Genomic DNA, 26,564 nt, shown 5'->3' with positions numbered 1-26,564 from the left:
CCTTTACATTAATAGAAAAATAGCAAAATAAATGCAAGAACACAAAACTAAATTACAGTATTCTTAACAATCTATTATGATGCCACAAAGTTTGCCATTTCTATAAATTACGCACTTGATATTGTGTGATTTCCTTGATTCAGGTTTTCTGATGTATTGTACTGTTTCTTTAAAGCAACTTAATTATCCTTCAAATAGCTTCAAGGCTAACTAATTATCACATAACTTCAAGTGTAACAATGGTAATTCAGATTTAAACTTTTGGATTACAAAGAACGAGGCAAAATGGTCTAAAACTGACATAGTAGAACTTTCACAATCTCCTGTTGATGAGGAGGCTGTGGTATTCTACCATTTGAGGCCGCCTTTTCAATCTGTCTATTGCACGAGTGTGTTAGGGAAAATAAAAGGGGCTGGATAGAAGGGGAGGATCTGGAAGGAGATCGGGGTTTGAGTGAGAAAAAGCAGGGGAATTTGATATGGCAGATGTTTTGGGATGAGGGGATATTTGGTCAAACCTGGGTGGGAAGTTGGAGGGTCTTATTGGTAAGGAGGGGGTCGATGATGCAGGATTGATGATGGTTGGGGAAGGTAACTAATAATGTTAAGTTAAAGAAGGCACTTGGCCAGAAAAAGGCAGCAACTGCCAACGCAGAGTAGAGTCCTTTAACCTTTGTTGAAGCAAGTCTTAGCCCTTTTCAGGTACTTGCAGGTTTTGTTCACACAAGTGACATCAAAGGAGGTTTGCACCATTAGATTCCACCAGGCTTTCCAAGTCACCTGCTTTTAACTCCAGTCTTATGCTCTAACCTGAAAATGGCCATCCCAGGTCCAAAAGTTGATAGACGCACAATGACTAAAACCAGAAATGTCAAACGCTCTTCCGTGCATAATGGAACTTGTGTCAGCATTTGGCAATTGATGCTAGGTCATTTAATAATTCTAAGTGGGGATTGATAGATATCTGTTAATCAAAAATACTGAATGATATCGAGGGAACCCAGTGTATATGAATTAAGTCACCATTGGCTTTGTTGAATGCCAGAATAGGCTTGTGAGATTAAATGGTCTATTCCTCTGTATTCCCAAGTATTCTATTAGATTCACCCTAATTTTTGAAAACTCTGTTAATTAAGCTCTTCATCTGAACAGAATACTACCCTAGGTGTTTAATCTTTCTTCATGTATGCAATAGTACAATTCTGGTAAATCAACACATCATTACTTTCAAGGTGAATATTTCTTTGCTAGTATGGTGGTCCTAGAATTGAAGGTTGTACCCCAGATGAGGTCCTGCTCATGGCTTTGTATAGTTTTAGCATGGCTTCTAATCTTTTGTGTTCTAGTTGTCTTAATATGAAGTCCAGCATTCCATCACGGATTTTTGTTTTAGACCTCTCCATAACATTTTAATGATTCACATGCACAGATGCTTAAATCTTTTTCACCCTTACTGTGTCATGTTTTGCACCATTTATGAACTAAATTATATTCGAATCAGATGATCACAACCTTGCCAGTATTTGCCTTTTAAGTTTTGTCTATTCACTTAATCCATTAACATGTGTGAATTTTTCTGATTTAAAAGCCTCTTGTACTACCAAACTGCCTGATTCCACTACTAACCTTGGTAACCCACTCCAGGCACCTACCACTCTCTGTGTTTAAAAAAAAACTTGCCCCTCACGTTGCCTTTAAATATCCCCCCTCTAATCTTAAAAGAATTGGAATTGGTTTACTGTTGTCACTTGTACTGAGGTACTGTGAAAAATTGTCCTTGACCCTCGTGGTACGTGCTTTCAGGCTTTTGTATTTTCTGCCCAATGGGAGAGGGGAGGAGAAAGAATGACCAGGGTGGGTGGGGTATTTGATTATGCTGGCTGCTTTACTGAGGCAGCGAGAAGTATAGACAGAGTCCATGGAGGGGAGGCTGGTTTCCATGATGTGCTGAGCTGTGTCCACAACACTCTGCAGTTTCTTGCGGTCCTGAGCAGAGCAGTTGCCGTACCAAGCCTTGATGCATCCAGATAGGAGACTTCCTAAGGTGCTTCAATAAAAATTGGTGAGTGTTAAAGGAGATGTGCCAAATTTCTTTCGCCTCCTGAGGAAGTAGAGGTACTGGTGAGCTTTCTTGGCCATGGCGTCTATGTGGTTGGAGCAGGACAGGCTATTGGTGATGTTCACTCCTAGGAACTTGAAGCTCTCAACCCTCTCGACATCAGCACTGTTGATATAGACAGGAGTGGGTGCACTACCCCCCCCTTCCTGAAGTCAATGACCAGCTCTTTTGTTTTGCTGACATTGAGGAAAAAGTTGTTGTCATGACGCCATGTCACTAGGCTCTCTGTTTCCTTCCTGTAATCTGACTCATTGTTATTTGAGTTACGGCCTACTATGGTGGTATCTGCAAACTTGTAGATGGAGTTAGAGCAGAATCTGGCCACGCAGTCATGAGTGGATAGGGAGTAGAGTAGGGACTGAGAACGCAGCCTTGTGGGGCACCAGTGCTGAGAATAATCATGCCGTGGGTTTGCTGCCTATCCTTACTAATTGCGGTTTGTTGGTCAGGAAGTCAAGGATCCACTTGCAAAGGGAGGTGTTGAGTCCCAGATCTCAGAGTTTGCTTGGAATTGTAGTCTTGAAGGTGGAGCTGTAGTCAATAAACAATAGCCTAACATGGGTGCCTTTACTGTCCAGATGCTCCAGAGATGAGTGTAGGGCCAGGGAGATGGTGTCCACTGTAGACCTATTTCGGTGGTTGACAAATTGCAGTGGGTCGAGGTTTCCTGGGTGGCTGGAGTTAATGCGTGCCATGACCAGCCTGGTAGTCTGACTTACCAAAGTGAGGGTGGGGAGTTAGTTTGGTAGGCATCTTTTGTCGAATAGCAATGGTCAAGGGTGTTTGGGCCCCTAGTGCGACAGGAGACATGCTGGTAGTATTTTGGTAACACACTCTTGAGGTTGGCCTGGTTGAAGTCACTGGCAATGATGAAGAGGGCCTTAGCATAACCCGTTTAAAGGCTGTTGACCACAGAGTATAGTTCATTGAGTGCAGGCTTCACATCCGTCTGGGGTGGGATGTAGACTGCTGTCAGGACAGCTGAAGTGAACTCCCATGGCAGTAGTATGGGCGACACTTCACCGTTAGATATTCCAAGTCCTCCGGTGTTTGACATTTCTACCCTTCTGCTTGGGTTTTGGGAATACCTCATCTTGATCTGTAATATGGAGCTTTGTGCAGTTGAAATTAAGTAGGAAATAATCACAGTAATTCCATGCAATTAAAATATAAAGTTCTTTGACATCATGTGATTGAGAAACACTGATATCTAAATATGAATGGAATGCACATAAATGCCATTCTAATGGAATGCTTCCATTGCTGACAGCTAAAAGAACAGAAGTTAATAGCAGGAATATATTAGCAACTAATACATAGTTATAAATAACTCAGAAAAAATAACGTGAATGCCATGTTCTTGTGTGTATATTCTCCTGTTCCATGGAAATCACTGAAAATTTGCATCTTATTAAAATGCATCTTGTATATTGAATTATTTTAGAAAATTGCACTAAATCAAATTTGCTGTACTTGCATTATTAGCATGAAAATCTTGGAACTTTAAGCAAAAGAGATGTCCAACCAAAATTAGACATTGCAACCTTTTACAAAATTTATTTTTCTGACCCTGGTTTAAAAATTGGGGTCATGGAAAGAAGTTCAACCCTGACTCTAAAACTGCCTATTCTATTATAAATTTTGTATTTCTATTATATCTTGTAAATATTATGCACATTTTCCCTTGGTTGAAGTAAAATGCCTTTAGTATATAAATTTCAATTATATTTAACTTGTATATTTGCCAGAAAAGTTTTTTGATTTGTGGGAAAATATTGAATCTGAATATTGCCCTCAAGTATCCACTGCTTCACATAACTTTTGCTTATAGTTCATTGATTTTATACTAGTTCTGTCCAACATGTTGAATTTCTGCAGTCTTTTTCACTGGTCTGAAAATCACCGTTAAAACAATCAAATCGGACCCTGCCCATAAAGCTCAGTGTGCCCAGATTGAATTAATAAAGTTAGCAGTTTCTTCTCTTTGCATCTGTTAGTTGCACTTAAAGGGCCTTATCAAATTTAATTGCTTTGATTTTCTTGTGCAAAGGCAGAATCAAATTTATTATCACTGACGTATGACATGAAATTCGTTGTTTTGCAGCAGCTGTACAGTGCAGGACATAAAAAAATCTATAAATTACAGAAGAAAATAGTGCAAAAAAAAGCAATAATGAAGTAGTGTTCATGAATTGTTCAGAAATCTGATGTGCGGAGGGGAGAAGCTATTCCTGAATCGTTGAGTTTGGGTCTTCAGGCTCCTGTACCTCCTCTCTGATGGTAGTAAAGAGAAGGGGGTGTGTCCTGGGTGGTGAGGGTCCTTGATAGATGTCGCTTGTCTCCGTGATGGAGCTGGCTGAGTCTATAACCCTCTGCAGCCTCTTGCGATCCTGTACATTGGAGGGTCCATACCAGGGATGAATAGGGATGCTTTAAAAAGATTTTAAATATTAAGTCTGATCAGTGCCTGCCATTAAAAGTCATAAATGGGTTGGTGGAGATTTTCATTTTCACTGATTTGAAATCAAGTTACTCTTAGGGAAAGGACTGAATGTGGTTATTAAAAAATGTTTATTTTTTTGTGATTAACATGTTTCCAGCAGTATCAAAAGACTCCACTAAGCAAAGAGTAGTTTTCTTTTCAAGAAGAAACTATTATATTCTATTATGCAGCCTGACTGTGTTAGTTAATGAAAGATCTTATTTCAATTTGGGATGCCGATGTGTTTGAGAGAAAACTTAAACCACAACTTCACTTCAACAATCCAATGAAAATTGCATCCCAGAACTAAAGGAGAAACCTTACTACGTTATATTGTACTTCTGTTAAAAGGCTTTGGATGGATTGTTGCAGATGAACTAAACAAAACATAAAATCATGGAGATGGACTATTCGGGAGTGAAAACTTTTTTTCCACAAGATCATGGAAACCAAAATGATTTTGGTTAGGGGGTGTCAATTGAATTCCTTAAAAATCTGATTGACAAATAGCTTGTTAGCCTTTTGGAAAAGGTTTGCTTTTGGATAGGGCTGTAGTGAGATCACATCTGGAGTGCTTTGTCTGGTTTTTGTCTCCTTACTTGATTGCGATGAATGTTTGCTGGATTGATTCCTGGGGTGTGACAGCTTAGATTCTTTGTGGTTTTGAAAAATGAAAGGTGATCTTAATAAATCTTGGCAGAATCTTCATGGTTGATGACATGAGGCTTTTTCACTTGATTGAGATATTTAGAACCAATTTTCACGGATTCTGGATGAGCAGTTTGGTATTTAGGACTGAGATAGAAGGGCTTGAGACTTTTTCTGGTAGAGGAATGGCTGCATTTACCTACCTGCCTCTTAGATGAATTTCTCCTGTCACCAGGTTCTCTGTTTTAGTAAATGATTAGTGGTAAGAGAACACACCATCTCACTTTCTCTCCTTGTGCCTTGTGCATAACTGTGACCAAAAGATTTCGGTGACACTGATCAGTCATTGGAGATGGGCATTGATCTGTTAGAATCACATTGTGGTTTCATCTCTCATCATACATTGTGACATTTATTTAGGCATTCTCTTTAAACTCAGGACAAGTGAGTTTTAATGGCAAATGCACAAGGATGGAACATATGACCTTAAAAGCAAAAAAAAGTTTTCTCTGCCTCCACATGACCTTAAAAGGCAGACCAAATTACATCTGTACATCTCAATACTTATCTCCAGCCTCTCATCTGCAAAATTGGTTAAGAAGTTGTAACTATTCGTATAAATGCCAGGAGGTGGAAAAGGAAAAATAAAATTGAGAAATACCAAAACGAAGAACTAAAAAATGAGAGAGAATGGTCAAGAGGAAGGTGTATCCAATAAAAGAAGATGCAAGAAGGCCACAATACACAATAAGGAAATGGGAGACTTGTCAAGTTTTTTGAAAGCATTTTAGAAATCCAAAGAACTTTTAAATATGTCGTAAATTAGATTTAATCTAATTAGAAAAATGTTAATACAGTAAGTCATAAGACTCGAGATAGCCTAATTTGTACAAAGTAACAGTTCCACCTCAGGCCAAAAAAGAAATATGCAAGGAAATTACCTGATTTTCCAAAGTTCTGGATTCTGTGATTATGCATATAAATTGAGGGAAAAAAATAAGTATCCTTCCATTATTTCAAGGAAATGCTTTCAGAAGGATCAGTGTGTTCAGGACTTTTTTTTTGTTGTGTTAAGGGATAAATATTGGCTAGTAAACCAAAGGTGACCCCATTGCTTATGTTCAAAGTACAACCATGGAATCTTTTGTATACTGCATGCCCAAGATGATAATGGTTTAACATAACATCTGAAAGTCAGTACATTTCACTCTTGGTACTGCACTGGCTTTTGTTTTCTAGAGTTGGACTTGAACCCAAACATTTTTGACTTGGGCAAGAGTGCTACCTGCTGAGCCAAGTTTGGATTAAATGTGTGGGTGAAACTGGCAGATGAATTGCCATCAAAAGAAGTATGATATTTTTGACTTTGGATCTGAGAAAAGGAAATGATGATGTGTTCCTATGATTGGGCAAAAGCTGTTAAATAAACCACAAAGCTGGGTAGAGCCACAAAAAACAATCATAAAATTCTAATGAAAAAGTTCGCTCTTATTAAAATTTAATCTATAGCCAGAAAAACACTAAACTGATCTAGCAGTGATAGTACTGCGGGGATAGATTCCTCCGGATTAGAAATATAAAGTAACAGGTCATCTGCGTAAAGAGATCTTATGAATCTTCTGTCCGCAAGTAATGCCACATATATTTGAAGAGTCCCGGAGTGCAATAACCAAGGGTTCCAAAGCAATATCAAATAATAAAGGGCTTTAAGGGCAACCTTGTCTAGTACCTCGAAAAAGCCTAAACAAAGGAGATCTTTGATTATTAGTAAGTATTTGAAGCCATAGGTGTATAATAAAGCAGTTTAATCGCAGATATAAATTCAGGGCTAAAATTAAATTTTTGAAGTGTAGTGAATAGATATTCCCATTCGACTCTGTCAAACGCTTTTTCAGCATCTAGTGAGACAACACATTCTGAAATTTGGGATGAGGGATATATACCCCCTCATCCCAAATTTCAGAATGTGTTGAATGAATAAATATTCAGAATGAATAAAATATTCATTAATCTCCTAATATTAAAGTGTTATTTACAGGCAATTACCTTTTAGATTGGTAACTGACTAGTTTATGTACTTGGGTGTTAAAATTACCAAGAAACATAAGGACTTATTTAAAGCTAATCTATTGCCTTTAATTGACCATGTTAAACAATTATTTACTAAATGGTCCCCATTGTCTTTATCATTGGTAGGCCGAATTAATGCGGTTAAGATGAATATTTTACCAAAATTTTTATATTTATTTCAAGCGATTCCAACTTTCGTCCCGAAATCTTTTTTTGACACTATTAATTCTAAAATTCCTTCATATATTTGGCAGAATAAAAAACCCTAGGTTAAGTAAGAAATATTTGTAAAAACTAAAAAAGGATGGTGGTATGGCCCTGCCTAACTTTAGATTATATTATTGGGCAATTAATATCAGATATTTAATTTTTTGGATACAAGATTCAGACGTAATTCATTGTCCCAAATGGGTACACCTTGAGCACCAATCAGTACTTGGATTTTCATTAGTTTCGATTTTAGGAGCATAGAACCATAGAACAATACAAAACAATACAGGCCCTTCAGCCCACCATGTTGTGCCGCCTTTCAAACCATACCTAGGACGAACTAACCCCTTCCTCCCACATGTCCCTCTATCTTAAACTCCTCCATATGCTTATCTAACAATCTCTTGAACTTGTCCAATATATCAGCCTCCACCACCACCCCAGGCAGCGCATTCCATGCACCAACCACTCCCTGGGTGAAAAACCTCCCTCTGACATCTCCCTTGAACTTCCCGCCCATTACCTTAAAGCCATGTCCTCTTGTTTTGAGCATTGGTGCCCTGGGAAAGAGGCTCTGGCTGTCCACTCTATCTATTCCTCTCAATATCTTGTATACCTCTATCATGTCTCCCCTCATCCTCCTTCTCTCCAATGAGAACAGCCCTAGCTCCTTTAGTCTCTCCTCATAATCCATACTCTCTAATCCAGGCAGCATCCTGGTAAATCTCCCCTGCACCCTTTACAACGCCTCCACATCCTTCCTATAATGAGGTGACCAGAACTGGACACAGTACTCTAAGTGTGGTCGAACCAGAGTTTTGTAAAGCTGCATCATCACTTCGCAGCTCTTAAACTCGATCCCACGACTTATGAAATCTAACATCCCATAAACTTTCTTAACTATCCTATCTACCTGTGGGGCGACTTTCAGTGATCTGTGGATATGAACCCCCAGATCCCTCTGCTCCTCTACACTGCCCAGAATCCTGCCATTTACCTTGTACTCCACCTTGGAGTTTGTCCTTCCAAAGTGTACTACCTCACACTTCTCTGGATTGAACTCCATCTGCCACTTGACCGCCCAGCTCTGCATCCTATCAATATCCCTCTGCAAACTTCGACAGCCCTCCACACTATCCACAACATCACTGATCTTTGTGTCATCTGCAAACTGGCTAACCGAGCCTTCCACCCCCTCATCCAAGTCGTTAATAAATATCACAAAAAGTAGAGGTCCCAGAACTGATCCCTGCAGGACACCACTGGTCACAGCCCTCCAATCTGAATGCACTCCCTCCACCACAACCCTCTGCTTTCTACAGGCAAGCCAATTCTGAATCCACACAGCTAAGCCTCCCTGGATCCCTTGGCTTCTGACCTTCTGAAGAAGCCTACCATGTGGAACCTTGTCAAACGCCTTACTAAAATCCATGTAGACCACATCCACTGCACTACCCTCATCAATCTTCCTGGTCACCTTCTCAAAGAACCCGATCAGGCTTGTGAGGCAGGATCTTCCCTTCACAAAGCCATGCTGGCTGTCCCTAATCAGTCCATGTTTCTCCAAATGCTCATAGATCCTATCTCTCAGAATCCTTTCAAAAGGCTTACCCACCACAGATGTAAGGCTCACTGGTCTGTAATTCCTTGGACTATTCCTACTACCTTTTTTGAATAAGAGGACAACATTCACCACCCTCCAATCCTCTGGTGCCATCCCTGTGGGCAACAAGGACTCAAAGATCCTAACCAACGGTTCAGCAATCTCCTCCCTCACCTCACGAAGCAGCCTGGGGAATATTCCGTCAGGCCCCGGGGACTTGTCTGTCCTAATATTTTCTAACAACTCCAACACATCCTCTCTCTTAATATCTACGTACTCTAGAATGTTACCCTCACCAACACTGTCCTCAGCGTCATCAAGACCCCTCTCCTTGGTGAATACTGAAGAGAAGTATTCATTGAGAACCTCACCCACTTCCACAGCTTCCAGGCACATCCTCCCACCTTTGTATCTAATCGGACCTACTTTTACCCTAGCCATCCTTCTGCTCTTTACGTATGAGAAAAAAGCATGATTAACCCAATTGTTAAACATACAATACGAATATGGTTTCAATTTCGTAAATTTTTTGGATTGAATAAATTTAACTTGTCAAGTCCCATTCAATCTAATTTTTTCTTTCATCCATCCAGAGTTGACTCAGCTTTTTCTATATGGAAAAGGAAGGGAATAGTATGTTTTTGTGATTTATTCATTGATAACTGTTTTTCATCTTTTAAACAACTGTCAAACAAATACAATTTGTCTAGATCACACTTTTTTTTTGATATTTGCAGATTAGAAATTTTTTAGAAGCTACTATACCCTCTTCTGACACCTTACAAAACTGAAATTACGGAAAAAATTTTAGGTCTTAATCCTTATCAGGAGGGCTTGATAGCGATAATCTATGATTTAATTATGAAAATACGTCCAGAATCACTGGATGAAATTAAGAATGAATGGGAAAGTGAACTCCAGACATCTCTACCTACAGAGACTTGGAAGAAAATTCTTCATTTAGTTAATACATCTTCAATGTGTGCCAGACACTCCTTGATACAGTTTGAGGTAGTTCACAGGACCCATATGTCAAAAGATAAGCTAGCCCGTTTTTATCACCATATAAATCCTAATATGTGACAGGTGTAAATCGAATGTGGCTTCTTTGATACGTGTTTTGGTCCTGTCCTCTTTTGGAAAAATATTGGAAAGACATTTTTAACATTATCTCAAATGTATTGAAGATTGATTTACGACCTCACCCCATCACTGCAATTTTTGGATTACCAAGGATAGAGTCTGGCCATTTATCTGCTTCCGCTAACCATATGATTGCCTTTGTTACATTAATGGCCAAATGATCCATTTTGCTTAAATGGAAGGATCCAATACCCCCTACTACTGTTGAATGGTTCTCTCAAACTATATCATGTTTAAATTTGGAAAAAATTAGGAGTGGTACTGTTGATCCTTCGCTTAAATTTGAAGATATTTGGAGTCCATTTATTCAATATTTTCACATGATATAGATCCCCTTTCAATAACTTTTCAATTTAGAGGAACGGAGTTGATGACATAATATTGCTCTGTTTCTACTGAGAAATTTCAGTCCAGTCTTTTTCTGGAAATTTTTCTGTTTGGTTTGATATATTGTTTATAATTTTTCTTTTTTTCTTTTTTTTCTATTTTATATAAAATAAATCTTCTTTCCTTTCTTTTATATTATATTCATTTACTAAGAGATCGTGGGATCTACAGGTTTTTATATTTTGTTGTTCTTTATGATTATCTATGCCATGATTGTTCTCCTGATCTCTTTGTATTACATGTACAAACATTGATGTTATATATTAATCTGTATTAATTTGAAAACTAATAAAAAGATTGAAGAAGAAAAAAAAACTCTAATGAAATGTTAAATGTTAGTTTACATTTCTTGGTATTAAAATTTGCAAGTGATGTTTAAGTTGCACAGAACTTTGGTTATACGTGATGTACTTTCCTTTACATCAGTTTTGGGCATCTAAACTCCGGAATAATACGTTGACTTTGGTGAAGGAAACAGTGCAGATTCACCAAAATTATGCCAAAGTCTAAAGACATTTTACAAAACCATGTATTTTCTTGATTTTAGAAAGTTAGTTATGATTTGATTTGAGCTGTTTAAATTTGGCTAAATCCAGTGGAGGAATGTGAACATTTCCTGACAGATCCAATAGATTCTTTTGGTTCAAGATGGCAGTATGTGATTAGAATTGAGGTCCAGATTGGTTCTGATTTAATTTTTAAAAAAAAAGCAAATACACATGGTGCTGATTGGAAGATTTGAATTTTTTCTGCAGTGAATGCAATGAAAGTAAATACAGTTTACATTAACGCCAATGGTAAAGTCAGCTTCGAAGTATATATATTTAAAACGTGTTTGGACATGCATTTTTCTTGATTTAAATGTGCAACATAAAATCAGTTACTAGCAGGGATTTATCTTTACTGTTCAAACTGGAGGAAAAATCCATTTCCATGTTATCATTTTTATTTTTTTTTAAGTATGTTGCTATTACTTTAATGTTCACTTTTTTAAATTAGATTGCCAGCAAAACATCCTTGGAGTTTGTAAGTAATTATAAAGTGCCTGCATGTTTGCTTTTTTTTAATGGAATGAGTTTCAGTTTTTCATGAAAATACTTTAAATGTAGCTTTCATTTAGTTATTCTGTGCATTGCATGCCATGATTTTTTTTTGCTGCACTGAGCAATAAGACTTAATTTGAACAAACATTACCTAAGTATGAGTCCTTTTTGTCTGGATTTCGTTGGATAACAGTGCAGATACAATATTCACCTCAGTTACAATAACTAACGGTTATTGTTCTACAAGGTAGTGCTTCTGCTGTGACTAATTCTGTCACCAAGATGTTGTGCATAGAGTTATTGTAAATAATGGCAAGAAAGATAAACAAGGACTCGAAAGCATGAACTTAACAGTGCATCAGTTCCAGGAAAGAGACATAGAGAAAAAGTGTGTTGGAGATGGCCAACTCATGTTCTCTAAGTGTAGCAGTGTGCATAGAATGAGGCTGTACTGCGTTGTGTTCCAGATGAGCAAATAGCATTTAAAGTTTGAACATGCTTCTCTAAATTATAACCTCGAGGCACTACAAATAAGTGTTTGAAATTTAAATGCTCTATTTAAAAAAAAGTCATGTCTAAATGTACAGCTGTTTTTAATGTTTAATTTCCAATGAGCTTATTCCAGGTATTTTAATTTTAGCCATTGTTGCATTTACGATGTGTGCCTATGTTTCCATTGATTTTTATCATATACTTGTAGCAGTTTAATATGTTTTTTTTATTAACAAAATATTGGAAGCCTCTTAATAAAATGTCTTTTTTTTTGTTAGAGCAATTTATTTTTTCATTTGTTTTAATAGCGATAAATATCTACAGTTTGAGTATCCTAATGTTTGGTTAAAGCATGCAATTAAATGTGCCCTCTTGTGTAATATGATGGTAATAAAGTAATGTACATTTTGAGTGATTTCACAAGGCTGTATTCACAGCTTGTTTGTTTTGGATTGCTTATTTAGAACTCAACTTTCACATCTCTATTATTTTGCATGCAGATATGAATGGGTTTAAATTTAATTTGACATATTTTCTCTTTATAACTAATTACATGTTAGTAATATGAGCCAACAGCAAAGATGTACAAAATGGGTTCTGAAGTTTATAAAGGATAGTAATTCTTAAAAACTAATTTGAATAAATTTCAGCCCAGTAACCTGCAGAGTTGTATTTTGTTCTATACAACATTTATTATATTTCACAAAGTAAAGATACTTGAGTGTTTAAGTGTTACTTCTGTAGTGGTATTTATTCTACAAAAGAACAATTTGTCTTTTTTTTTAGCTGATGGAAGCCACTGGGCACAATTTTGATGATTCTGATTCAACAGCTCCAAAGAGTCCTTTACATTTGGCTGTAAGTTAATTATTTTGATTCTGATAAACAGTGTAATAATAAAAAGTATAATTTTACATTCTTTCCTAATTTTTTCTTTATTGCTCTGATTTATCTTCTTTTCTAGGCATATAATGGTCATCACCAGGCACTTGAAGTGCTTATTCATTCCGTTGAGGATCTTGATGTGAAAGACATGAATGGACGTACAGCTTTAGATTTATCATCCTTTAGAGGTCACAGTGAATGTGTTGAAGCCCTCATTAACCAGGGTGCTTCCATCCTAGTAAAAGATGGTGTGGCTAAAAGAACCCCACTTCATGCAGCAGGTACCTATATATTTAACTCTCAACTCATGGCATTGGCACAACATAGACGATTGCTTATTTTGTGGAAATTCACATTTCCCTTTTTGTGATGTGTGTATTTGGTGAATTTTGACAGATCCTGAAGAATTTCAGAAACAGTAAGAAGCTTTTTTGAATCTCTTTCCTGGATAATAAACATTAAGTCTACTACTAGTTGAATAATGCAAAATCAACAGTGTTTTCTTGTTCCACACTTGGCTCCCTGTTGGCATTTGCAACCTACATAAATATTACTATTTCTTAAACATCATTCTTTTGAATCTAGGTGCCAACTGAAGAGCAGTTGGATACAGTGACATCAGAGCTGACTTTTATATTTATCATAAGATTTGCACTTTACCCATTCATTTTATTGGATTTGAATCATAGTGTTCCAGAAGTGAAACAGCTGTCTAATCAACGATTATGATGCAATCCAGTTATGATTAATGTTATTTATCTACTTGTCCCAATTTTGCCAAAAGGAATGCAACTGATATTTTTCTAACATCTTTTGTCATTGACAGTTTTTGATAGGCTAGAAGGCAAGAACAGCTTGGTGATTTATCCAATTTCATTTTCTGCTGCTGCTTCACCACCTTTCTTATTCTCTCTGAATCAAATCGTGCAACTTCGATCAGTGTTTTCTCAATGTGTTGAATCTTTGATATGACTTTAATTCCTGTTGCTGCTTTGGGATTAGTGCTTCATATTTTCAGTTGCAACAGTATCTGATAATTTAGCTGAAAAGATTACAAATAAGTGGTGGTTGGGAAAAGGAGAGGAGGAGATATTTGTGGACACTGTTCATTAGATGTCTTGGAGGTTTTTAATCCCCATTTTTTTTTAACTCTTCTAGAGCACTTTGATTATATTACTGTATAGGTTATGTCAAAGATCTAGTCTTGAACCCAATCATCAAACTTTGTGGATTTAAGAAGGGTGAGCTGGAACTGAACACCTGATAAATTAACAAATTTTACATAGTAATAAAAAATGTCTGTCTTAGCACTTATTAGATACTTCAATACAGTGATTGCATTGTGTGGCACTTTTTTGTTGGGCATTCCCTCAGAGAAACATCCATTATTTATGAATTCTTGATTTCTATGTTATTACTTCAGTTATTTTTCTTAAATTGGAGTTATAGACTTAATCAGCCACACATTATTTTTGATTACTGAAGTATCAGCAAAACTGCATTTATTTAGATAATAGTATTATTAATATACGTATACCATGTATGGATCATAACTGAGATAATCATTGTATCTCCTAAACTTAATTTTATTTTAAATTGAACATTGCTCCAGCTTTGCAATGAGGTTTGTGGCTGCCATTAAAAGTTAAACTGGAAAAGTAATAGCAAATTATTTCTCATGCTTGATGCTGTAAAATTCAATGACCAAATAATCACGTTATTTGCTAAACTAAGGGAGGAGTCCCTGCAGAGAATATTTGTAACTTTCAATTTAATGTGAAGAAAAAAACATATATAGAACCATGGCAGTGTGCTTTTGCCATTGCATTCTTAAACTTACTTCATCCTTAGTTTGTATGTATATTACCTTTAGGACAGGTTGACAAGATGAAGGACAGTACATGTGAATCTCTTTTCTGTTGTAGTATCTAATGGTCACACAACATGTCTACGCATGTTAATTGAGGGTGTAGAAGGCTTGGATGCAGTTGATGTGACAGATGGCAAAGGACAGTAAGTAGACATAATAATTTTACAGTTAGAAGAATATTACATTTTTCTTCATCAGATTTTGGAACTTTTTCTGGATGTTGAAAATGGATTTCTTCTGTTTCTCTCAAATATCCATCACAGTTATCTCTGAATCATGGAATTACGATCATCCATTGAGACTGTAATTCTTTTGGATAGGAATCAAGTTCATCCTTTTCCCATGCCCTTGTCCTGTTACCACTGAACTTTAATCTGTTTGCACTGTTTATCAATCCTTCAGCCCGAGTTCTTTCTATGTGAGCCTTTCACATTTTAAACACCAAAATCAAATCTCATTTTGGCCTTCTGTGTTCTAATTTAACCATATCTTATCCATTGAGTCCTCACCACCATAATCCCTCATCCCTGGAACCTTTGTTAAAAAAAATATATACTTTGAATCCTTTTCCAAACCTTCACATTCTTCCTACTGTTTGGTGACAAGAATTGGATATTATATTCACTCTGTTGCTGAATGATTGTTGATTGAATTTTATTTTAATTCCTGCCTTTTACACAAAACAGAAAGAAAGTTTACACCCCCTATGGCTGCAGCTTGTTAAATGGGTTATTAATAACTGAAATCCTGATTGTAAACCTGCCAATTTTGATTTCAATAGATGGGGTGGGGGGTGGGGGGGGGGTGAGGGAAATAAGTAACAAATTGTTTCCCAGGTGGTGTTCAGTAATTTAAATGTTATATTCAACTGCATACTTCATTTTAGTTTCTATTTCAATTTGAATTCTGATTTGATCATTCTAAGCTGCTGGAAAGCCAGCAGCAAAAGGGGGATGAGAATTTTTGGATCCAGGGCTAAATGGTTTTCCTTCTACATACAGGATCCAATCTACCAGTTGCACTGGCACACCTATCCCTCAGATAGGATAATTCCTCCCCCATCCTACAGTCCTTTCTGGTCTTGCCCACCACTACCACCCCCCCCCCCCCCCACACTGACTTATCTGCTTCTTCGTCCTGCATTGTCACTTTCAATCTTCTTGAAGCTTTCAAACTCCTATTTCCAAATTTGCTTTTGGCTAACCCAATTCTCCCTTCCCATACTGCCTTTCAGATTCATGTTCCTCCTCCCTGTTCCCTAACTGCCTTGATCCAGCTCATTAGACTGATGAGTTGCAGCCAGAAAGCAGGTATAAAAATTTGTAACAGGGCATGCAGGGATTGTATTCTTCTGGGTTACCCTACTAAAGCAGCACAGTAATCTGCATCTTCCCGACCTCCAAATTAACATCTAAGCATATGGTACTTGAATCATATAATTGGGTGGATGAGTTATGAATGTATGAAAGTGAAATTATTTTTGACAAATCCATTACATTTTTTTGAGGTTTCAAATTATGGTAGTTAAAGGAAAACCAGTGGATGTGGATTTGGATTTTCAAGAAGCATTCGGTCCAACCCAATCCACAGTCGAATTTTGTTGGAATATCTCCTACTTAAAGCCAAAATATTCAATCAAGTTTGTAAAACATAATTTGTCCTTAAGAAATCCACAAGGATTCTCCTTTTATTAGTTCATGTTTGTTCAAATGGCTGTTAATTTCATTTGGATTATTGTTTCTAACATTAAGCTCATTGATCTGTAATTGCCAGGTTTATCCTGGTAACATTTGCAGCCCTCCAGTCCTTTGACACTATTCATGCAACTAAGGAGAATTAGAAGATTGTAGCTGGCACTTGCACAATTTCTGTCTTTCCTTCAGAACCTTGGGGTGCATCCTATCTGCACTCCATTGCATCTACTTATAAGTAATGCAAGCCTTTCTTGTACAACTTGACCTTATTCATTTTCTTGTGACCTTTGTCATTTAATACTTTGAGTGCTAAGTCTCTGCATGTGTTCTGATTTTATATACTTGGCAGTTATGAGATTATAGGCTAATTATTTTCTTTGAAATATTCTTCACTAGAACACCCATGATGCTTGCAGTTGCTAATGGACACATTGATGCCATGATTCTGTTACTTGAAAAAGGTGCAAATATAAATGCAGCGGATAAACAAGGATGCACAGCCTTGCATCGTGGGGTGAGCCATCCATTTAAAACATAGAGGCAAACAACTGTTTTTGAAATAACACATTTGAAGCCTTTTCAAATTTAAATGTGTAGGATATGAAGAGTTAAATGAAGTTTCCAGATTAAATTTAAAAAAACTGAAGAAGCTGGAAATCTAAAATAAAAACAGAAAATACAGGAAATACTCAGCAGGTCAGGCTGAATCTCTAGGAGGAGAAACAGTTAACGTTTCAGGTTGAAGACCCTTAGTCAAAGCTAGAAGGACCTTCTGACAAAGGCTCTTCAACCTGTTTCTCTTCCCACAGATGTGGCCTGACCTGCTGAGTATTTCTGGCATTTTCTGTAGTTATTTCAACATTAAATCTTCTTCTTTTGTCTCCTTTTGAGTTTGTTTTAATAATAAACTATTGCCATTGTTTTGAATATTTTGTGATATTCTCAAAATTGCTGGAAACTGATTATTTGAATTCTTGAATTGAAAGTTTAATCTTTAAACAAGTTCAGTATGATTGTATCATACATAATTTGCCTTTGAAATGTAAAATAGATCTCAAGATAAACCTAATATGGCTCTTCGTTAAGAAGACATAACAAACTGCAGATGCTGGAATCTAGAACCAAAACAGAATGCTGGGTCAACTCGTTGGTTGAGCAGCATCTGTGGAGGCAAAAGGTGTAAGTCAATGTTTCAGTTCGAAAACCTGCATCAGGACTGAGGGGCAAGAGGAACGACACAAGGGAGGAGTGGGACAGACAGGTAGGTGATAGTTGGAAACAGATTTGGGGGTAGGGAAGCGGTCAGGGATGATGGACAGATGAGACTAGGAAGGAAAGGGGATGGGAAAGGTGAATAAATGGTGAAGAAACCTTGTTGAGCCTGTCTGTGTGCGTGGCAAGAGAACATCAGGGGTATGGGTTACCTGAAATTGGAACATTCAGTGCCATCCCTGGTCTGCACCAGGAGAAACAAAGTGTAGGTAAGGCGACCATTTTGTGGAGCACCTGCAGTCTGTCCACAACGGCCATCTCAAGCTTCCAGTTACATGTCATTTTAAGTCTGCTTTTTACTTCCACACTGACATCTGTTCTCAGCCCTCTCCATTACTACAGTGAAGCCAAATGTAAATTGGAAGAACAACCTCACATATTCCACTTGGGTAGCTTACTACCTAATGGTCTGAACGTTGCATTTTCCTACTTCAGACAACCCACTCCCCTATGTCCTCCTCCCACATACAGTCACCTGTCCACCAAGATTTCTTTTTCCTTTTGTTCACCTTTCCTATCCCTCCCACCTTCCCACTCCCCCACCTGGTCCCATCATTTCTTCCACCCACCACCTCACCCCCCCCCCCCCCCCCCATCTGATTCCATCTATCACCTACTGGCCTCTGTCCCACCCCTTCCTCATACTTCGGTATAGTGGCAATCTTTCCTCCTCCCTCTCTGTCATGATGCAGGGTCTTGACCTGAAATATAGACATGTACCTTTTGACTGTCCAGATGCTGTTTGATCTGTTGAGTTCTTAAGGTGTTCTGCTTTATGGCCCTTTGTTAGCTTGGTTTTAGTTAAACCATAATGCAAGTAGATTACGAAAGTATTGGTTGCTTTTCTTTTATAGGTTGTTACTGGCCATGAGGAATGTGTAGAAACACTGTTGGAACATGATGCCACTATCCTATGTCGTGATTCCAAAGGAAGGACGCCATTACATTTTGCAGCTGCTTGTGGTCATGCAACTTTGTGCAACTTATTGCATGCAGCACTTTCTATAAGTACTCTATCAAAGTTAACAGATAATCATGGTTATACACCGTTGCACTGGGCTTGTTACAATGGTAATTAACTTCAAATTTTAATATGTGTAAATGCACATTTTGGTAGATTTTCACAAATGCCGTGTGTTGTCTATAATGATTTACAGTGCAATTACTTTATCTGAATTTTAAAAAATTCCAATTAGGTTTAATGGAGAATATAGTATACTTATTTAGTTTTTTTTTATTCCCCAGAAATGTAATTTCTGTTTTGGTTGAGCATTCTATAAAATGAGCAAGCAGTTTTGGACTTCCTTGCAGAGGTGGAAGAATGAGGAAAGCCCAAGGATAGGAAATGGTGTGCTAAAAATTAAAAATAAGAATAGTAGACTGCTGGAATATAATCAAATCAAATGTTTAGTTGTTTAATGTTATTGAAGAAAATAAATGTATTGAAGAAAACATATCTTCAAAAGCAAAAATATATTAACAGAAAAGATGAATTCATAGAATATTGAACAATCTGGGCAAAGTTGCATGATTGTCATCTAGATATGTGTTTCAGATACTCTGAATCTTAAGATTAATTTAAAACCTTTGACTTTGTTACATAATGCATGAGAATCAAAATTATTTTGTGAAGGGACTTGTTTCTTTGTCATACAGGTTTTACAAATGTTTTGTTTTGTTTCAGGTCATGAAAGTTGTTTGGAGGTTCTACTGGAACAAAAAGAACTTAGAAAATTTTCTGGTACTCCATTTACTCCTTTGCACTGTGCAATGTAAGTGAATTCTAAGCTAATCTTTCCAATTCCAATTAATGTTCCGATAACATGGGAAGAGAGAATTAGATTTGATTAGACTGAAAATATATCAAGCTAGTTTGTAAGCAGTAGTCTATGACATCCTCATGACTGTTATCAGTACCCATAATTCATTATCTGACTGAAATCTTTATACATGGTATGTTCTATTCTCAGCATGCTGTTAACAATGTTTGCTGCCTTAGAGACACGACTGAAAGATGGAACATAGGAGGGAATGAATTTGAAGGAGCATAGGTTAGAACTAGTCACCTACCACTTTGTTGTTTTCCTTAAATGGCAGTAGACATCAGCTATATATGGTATGGGCTGAGTAGACTAATGGCCCCTACGTTTTATCATTATTTTATTTTGTATGTTACCTAACCAAACACAAACATTTTCAAGCATGACAAGGATAGTTGTAATTTTTTATTGGAAAATACATTGAAAGAGTCTCTAGTGCAGATTGTTAAATTTGGTCTTCAATTTTATATTTACCTTCACTTGATTATAATGGGCCAAATTAATTGATTTTAAGGAACTGAAAACTGATATATGCAGAATTTATGATTTTGGAAATCATTAAGGGATTTCAGCTTATTTAATTCACTTTTTAAATTTCATAGTTAATCCAGAGATTGTATCTTAGTGTTAAATGGCTTGAAAAATAAATGATTTAAGTAAAATATTTGTTGAATGTTGGGACCAAAAGAACAAACATATTGTGATTTTTAAAATACCATCTTTGGGTTGAAATAAGACTGGTTGGTTAAATACATCATTTTTTTAAAGATTTAATTCTTTCATGTAAATGTTGCTTCTGTGGTGAAATCTATTAATGTTAACATCTAGGTGACAAAGTTTGAAGATGCAATATTTTTGGTAGAGTTGTTTTCTTGTAGCCAATTAACTAGATTTGTGTCTCCTTTCCAATGAATGCTCTGATAATTTGCTATTCAACTATTCAAAAATCCTAGTGGTTTGGTATTTGGCTCACCGGGTGCTGATTACTGCGCTTCCTTTAACATACCGAGACACCAGTTCATGTGCCCCCCCCCCCCGCCACAACCTTTCTGCTCACCTGGGCCCTAATTCCTGTGCTATCTTGAAATTTGGTTCATGGGAAAAGTTATAATTCTGCAGTGTAACATCTTTTTTTAAAAAAAGTGTATTGGAGTATTAGTACAATAACATCCAAAAGTCTGGAGAATCTGCTCACCTAGGACTACCTATTCTTAAGGGTACCAAATTAATGTAGGTTTATTATATTTAGAGTTGTTCTATTTTTATGTTGCTTTGTGCAAAAAACCATTCAGCTGTAAATTATTCATAATTTTTTAAAAAGGAATTCTAAAATTGGCATGCTTTTCACATTTTGGTATGTACTTGCAAGCCAGTGGTTTGATTTTACTCTCTTCTCCAAATCCATAAATGGTAGATGTTAAAAAGTTCATACTGTTTTAACCATTCATGCTGATCTCTAATATTTAAGTCTCAAAGTTTGAACAACCAAGGGCAAAATATACTTAGGTCACAGTAGAAACATCAGAGGTGAAATAACATTCAGTTTTACAGTTCATTTATTTTAATCAAACTGTATAAAATTCAGCTGCCACTGAATACAGTAGGTGCCTTGTGTTGTTCTCTTGAATAAGATTTGACTGGCCAATTTCATGGCAAAATATCTTTTGTCTTCTGTCACATGGAATAAGAAACATCCATTTTATATTTCCTGAGAATTACTACCTTGCACAAAAAAAGTAAGCTTGAAAAGCACACACCAAACCAGACTTTGTACAGTACAAGAACATAAGGGAAGGGATGGGAGGGAGCTACATGCCCTGGTGGGAGAAGGGATGGAGGGAGGAAACACACCCCTGTAGGGGAGGAGAGGGCGTAGAAGGAAGCTACACATCCTGGTATAGCCACACACCGAGGTTGTGGGGTGGTGGGTGGGAGGTTGGAAGGTGGAAGGTGTATGCGGGAGAGTTAAAACAGTTGAATCATTGCGGTTCAGGGTTTTCATCACTGCTTACAAAATTGGACTCAATAGCACCTTCTCTTGGGCACTTGAGAAACCTTAAAGATCTAAAATGGCATCCACAGAGTATTGGACACTTGTAGTTTGTGTTGCAACATATGGCAGATTACGAGGACGTTATCTGTGCACACAAAACACTGTCCAAAAGCATGCAAAGAGCAGAAGATGAAAACATCAGTAATGCAAGTTTGATGTTGGTGCTGCAATTTTGAAGCTCAGCACCTCAGCCAATGCTCTTTCTTATATGCACATAATTGAATGTGTTAAACAGCAGGAAGAACCCCACATACTCCTTGCCCCAACCCACTTCTTACAGATTAGTTTACAGTTGATTTCTTGCCGATGCCACAATTTTACCAGTGTTTTGCATCTTGTAGAATGGCTCCAAATAAATACATTATGAGCATAATTCTTCTTCAATATAAAATGGGAATGAGAATAAGCAGAGGATGAGAACCAGAGAAGTGGGGGGAGAGGGAGAAAGGTTTTTGGCTTGAAATTGTGGCTATTTGGGATGTTTGAGAGCAATTATTTTTTTCTCAGATTCAGCAAGAAACATTGTGAGAGATGATTTTGCTTTGCTAAGGGAATCCTCATTGCAATTTTCCACCGCTTGTGGCCACAACCATAACCTTGGAATGGGTCAAGGACCAGATTGTTGGTGACTTTTAACATTACCATGAAATCAAATTTTAAGGGTCTAATTTCTTCATGGCAGGAGTTGGAAAGAATTGCAGCATCTTACAGTTTGCCCTCCATTATTACAAAAAGAAAGTCATTGCCAACTTTCCACTCCACTCCCTTATCAGAGGCCAACAGGCAAAGAATGCACATTGCATAGTGAGGATTACAAGCTTACCTACGGTACAGGGTATCATAGATTGCACATGTTTTGTGGGTATTGCACATTAACTCTGGGCTATAATGGAACCAAAATGGATTGCCCTCCCTCTGCCCAGGCAGCAAATTGAGCAGGTCAGTGCCCTGCAGACCAGCTACAGTTCATACAGCTGCAGTTTGCTGTGCTCCCTGTGGCTAAGCTACCATGGTAAAGCATTACTACTGGACACTAAGGGCTGCCAGCAGATGACTGCACGTAGACAGCTTGCATACAATGAAAGCAGTAATGCTGCATGAAATGTAAGAGTACCTCATTGGCATGTTGAAGCAATGGTCTTGCTTGGGCCACCTGTTGCAACACCAAGGGCAGGTTTCCTGCTAATTCATATTTGCAGTTATTCCATACCGTACAGTTGCATTTCTTTCTTATCCTGCTTAGTTAATTTAGTAAACTAACATTACCTTATTCCAAACATGTTTTTTTGGGAGAAAACATGTGTTTGAGTTTCCACTGAGTGTTGTTGACCTTTTGGACTGTTTTCATGTGGGGCAAAGGGCATAAGTTACACTATTGAAATTATGTTTAAATCTCATATCAGAAGGAACTTTGCAATATTTGAAATAACTTGCCAAGTACCCTATAGATTTAAATGTTATTGTGGTTCAAAAAAAGTGCTGTGGTGGAACATTTACAACAGCAACAGCTTATTTTTAAATAGGCTATGTAATAGCATAACACATTTCAAAGCACTTTGTCACCATTATCAAACAAAACTTGATACTAAGCCAAAAGTCGAAGACTTATTCAAACTATTGATCCAAGAGAGAGGTTTTAAAGGAACAGCTTAAGGAAGATAGAAAGGCAGAGAGGTGGATGTGTTTATGGAAGGGGCTTAAGGACCGAGTTGTGAACAGTCTTGTTTGCAGTGCAAAGGAGTGAAGTTTGAAAGGCAAAATGGTACTTCATCATCTTGGACTGCTTGTATGCATAGATTGTTGATATAAAATTGGCATGGAGATATTTTGGGTCATTGCCTGGATAACAAGCTGCATGATATTCCGAAGTCAGTTGTTAAACAAAAGTGTTTCTGCTCTGGCGGTATAACCATGCACATTTGTTTTTCTTGCAGAATAAATGACCATGAAAATTGTGCAGAAATGTTAATAGAAGCTTTAGGTACCACTGTTGTCGATTCCAGAGATGCCAAAGGAAGGTATGAAGAACAAATGGGATAGATAGTTACACATTCTGAATTTTATTTTGTGAAAATGTGTGTATTCAAAAACATTTTCCTCAGTGATGGGATGAACTTGAATTTCTGTGTGAGATACTGCAAGTGAATGAAAATTTATTTTGATGCATAAAAATGTTACTATTAACTGACAATTTGTCTATGTTATGCAATTTCTTGAACTGGGCAGAGGGAGGGAACTTCACTATCTGAATTGTCCACATCAAACCATCTCTTGTAACTTGCATTTTTAAATTTGAGACTATTTTAGTACTGCTTTCAGTGATTATTTTTACTTGGATATGAGAATGGTAGTGTTTAGTTTTGTTGTTTTAGGGGATATTGAATATACTTGCATATTTTTAAATTGCAATTTGATACCAAGCCAAAGTAGGACCGTAACTGGCGCTTCTAAGCATTGTTCAGATAGTTCAAATCTTCTGAAGACTGTTTAAACTTTTGAGTTGGGGGGGGGGGGGGGTGGGGGGGCAGAAATGAATGGCATGGTATAATAGGTACTAATGTTATACCTCTGGACCTGGGTTCAAGTGCAGCCTAGACCATTGGCACAAAAAAATCTGAATCCTGACTAAAATAGTTATTTGTGAAATGAATTTGTCTCAATCAAGCTCCTTGTGTGCATTGAACTGTAAGGCAAAACTAGTTTAAAGTGCTGATACTGTGCACTTCAGGTTGGAAGAATTCCATTTTCTTGTGCTAACCATCCATCTTCAAGGGGAATATATGGTTGTATGTGACAGAATGATATAAGACTGAATAGATGAGTCTCAAAAGCACTAACTTTCAATCACACATCCATGCAGAAATTAAATTAATAACTCGTTAGTGTGCATGATTGGACAAAACAAGATTCTTTTAAGTTCAGCTGTGATTGCAGAAGCAATTATTTTGCTTTTGGAACTTTGTGATTAAATTACAAAAGACTTCTATATTTACCTATGCTTTCAGAACACCACTTCATGCAGCTGCTTTTACAGACCATGTGGAGTGTTTGCAATTGCTGTTAAGTCATAATGCACAAGTGAATCCTGTTGATAATTCAGGCAAAACTCCATTAATGATGGCAGCTGAAAATGGACAATGTGGAGCTGTGGGTATGTCATTTTGAATTTTTTCTCTACTTTCAAAAATATTTTGCAAGGTAAAATGGAAAGTGAAATTATTGTGTATGTCTGTAAATTTTGTCCAAATGGCTCATCTAAAACACTGCTATGCAGTTGGACTTGCCACTGAGCCCAATGATGGCTCTGGAATGCAGTGAGCTGAGGGTCTGGATGTACTTTCCTTTTGTCCTTTTGGTTTTACAGTGGCAGTACATTTTTCATTTGAATGGGATTGCATTCTTCTTTTAAAAAAAGTAAGGTTATCTTACTATTTCATTGTACATTTATGCTTGTAATTAATTAACAATGATGTTTCAGCTGAATTGATTTTTAATTTTAAAGTTTCGATCTTAACTATTGTAATCCAATTTAAATGACTGAATATCAGAGATATTTAAAACAGTGAAAGAAATAAGTGAGCTGTCATTGCCACAATGGTGGGGCAGAGGCTCTGGTTCTGTTGCCACAGCCTTCTCCACCTCGCAGCTCATGCATGGCTGAGGGATTTGTGTGTGATTGAGCACAATCTAGCCCAATGTCCTTTCAGAATCCAGGAACTACAAATTTCCACTAAATCGCTCATCATTTGGAGGTGAACTCTGTTTTCAATCTAAGTTGTTCTTGTTTAGCATAAACTCATCTTCTTTCTCCACACTAGGAAAATCTGTTTTCAAAGGAACATCTGATTTTTCATCACATTGTATTGTGGGCTCCAGTATGTTGCTATGTTGTCGTTTTCAAAATGTTAGTTATTGATAGTATTCCTTCAGGGATTAATTAGTAGCTGAATCTTCCAGGTTCTATTGATGTAAGATTGGTTTAAGATGATTTAAAGCCATTTAGGTACAAAGCAAAGCAGTCAATCTGGAGCTTTTAAAAAGTATAAGCAATGAAACATTCCTAAATTAAGGAATCAAATTAAATAATGATTATTCAATGCATGTTTGTGATCCTCAAGCTCAAAATCAGCTGGGTTCTGGATTGAAGGAAAAACAGCTTTCAAAAGTAAAGAATGGAAAATACTAACATTGAATGATAATATGGAATACTGTGCATCATGTACAGAGCACAGTAAGTTCAGAGTGAAAATTATTCAGATCAATTAGTATATTTCCAGTAATGTATTCAGAAAATTCTTAAAAGCATTTAGTGGCTCTCTCCATTCAGGGTCGATGACATTTCATCTTCAGTTTACCTTGATGGTGATCTGCATCCTCATTTTGGTATTTGAGAATCTTACATCAGAGCAAAGTTGCTATAAAATGCTTATTATTCATATCAGTCCTAAATATGTAATTTTCATGCATCAGAATGTCTGTTTCAAAAGAGAACAATTGTAATTAAATAAATATTTTAAAAAGTGATTTGTGTCACGAACCAGCAACAAAAGAAACGTATAAGTGTTAAAAACTATTTTATTAATAACTACTTATGATAGTAAGAAAAATAAAAGTAAAAATGTTAGAATGTTAGAAGTAAAAATGTTAAATCTTAAACATTAACCCCAAAAACTAAACTCTGTGTGTGTGTGTGTGTGTGTGTGTGTGTGGCAAATTCCCAAACTCCAAGTCCAGGAATAGTTCTCAAAGTTCAGTTCAGCAAGCCGCAAGGTG

At 36.9% G+C, this 26,564-nt stretch overlaps 1 protein-coding gene across 5 annotated transcripts in view; it reads left to right on the top strand.

Annotated features, from left to right (window-relative positions):
- ankrd44 (ankyrin repeat domain 44) overlaps positions 1 to 26,564 on the top strand; it is a 123,062-nt gene that overhangs the window by 78,559 nt on the left and 17,939 nt on the right. For all 5 annotated transcript variants that reach the window (XM_052019651.1, XM_052019669.1, XM_052019678.1 and 2 more), the window contains exons 17-24: positions 12,984 to 13,055; positions 13,162 to 13,363; positions 15,008 to 15,095; positions 17,043 to 17,160; positions 18,773 to 18,989; positions 19,603 to 19,690; positions 23,726 to 23,809; positions 24,797 to 24,942. In XM_052019651.1, coding sequence (XP_051875611.1) covers positions 12,984 to 13,055; positions 13,162 to 13,363; positions 15,008 to 15,095; positions 17,043 to 17,160; positions 18,773 to 18,989; positions 19,603 to 19,690; positions 23,726 to 23,809; positions 24,797 to 24,942 — 1,015 coding nt within the window. The remainder of the gene's footprint in view (positions 1 to 12,983; positions 13,056 to 13,161; positions 13,364 to 15,007; positions 15,096 to 17,042; positions 17,161 to 18,772; positions 18,990 to 19,602; positions 19,691 to 23,725; positions 23,810 to 24,796; positions 24,943 to 26,564) is intronic.

The sequence above is a fragment of the Pristis pectinata genome, chromosome 1 (genome assembly GCF_009764475.1).
Source record: "Pristis pectinata isolate sPriPec2 chromosome 1, sPriPec2.1.pri, whole genome shotgun sequence".
NCBI classification, from domain to species: domain Eukaryota; kingdom Metazoa; phylum Chordata; class Chondrichthyes; order Rhinopristiformes; family Pristidae; genus Pristis; species Pristis pectinata.
The sequence above is the reverse complement of the archived record's forward strand: the minus strand, read 5'-3'. Positions and strand labels throughout refer to the sequence as shown.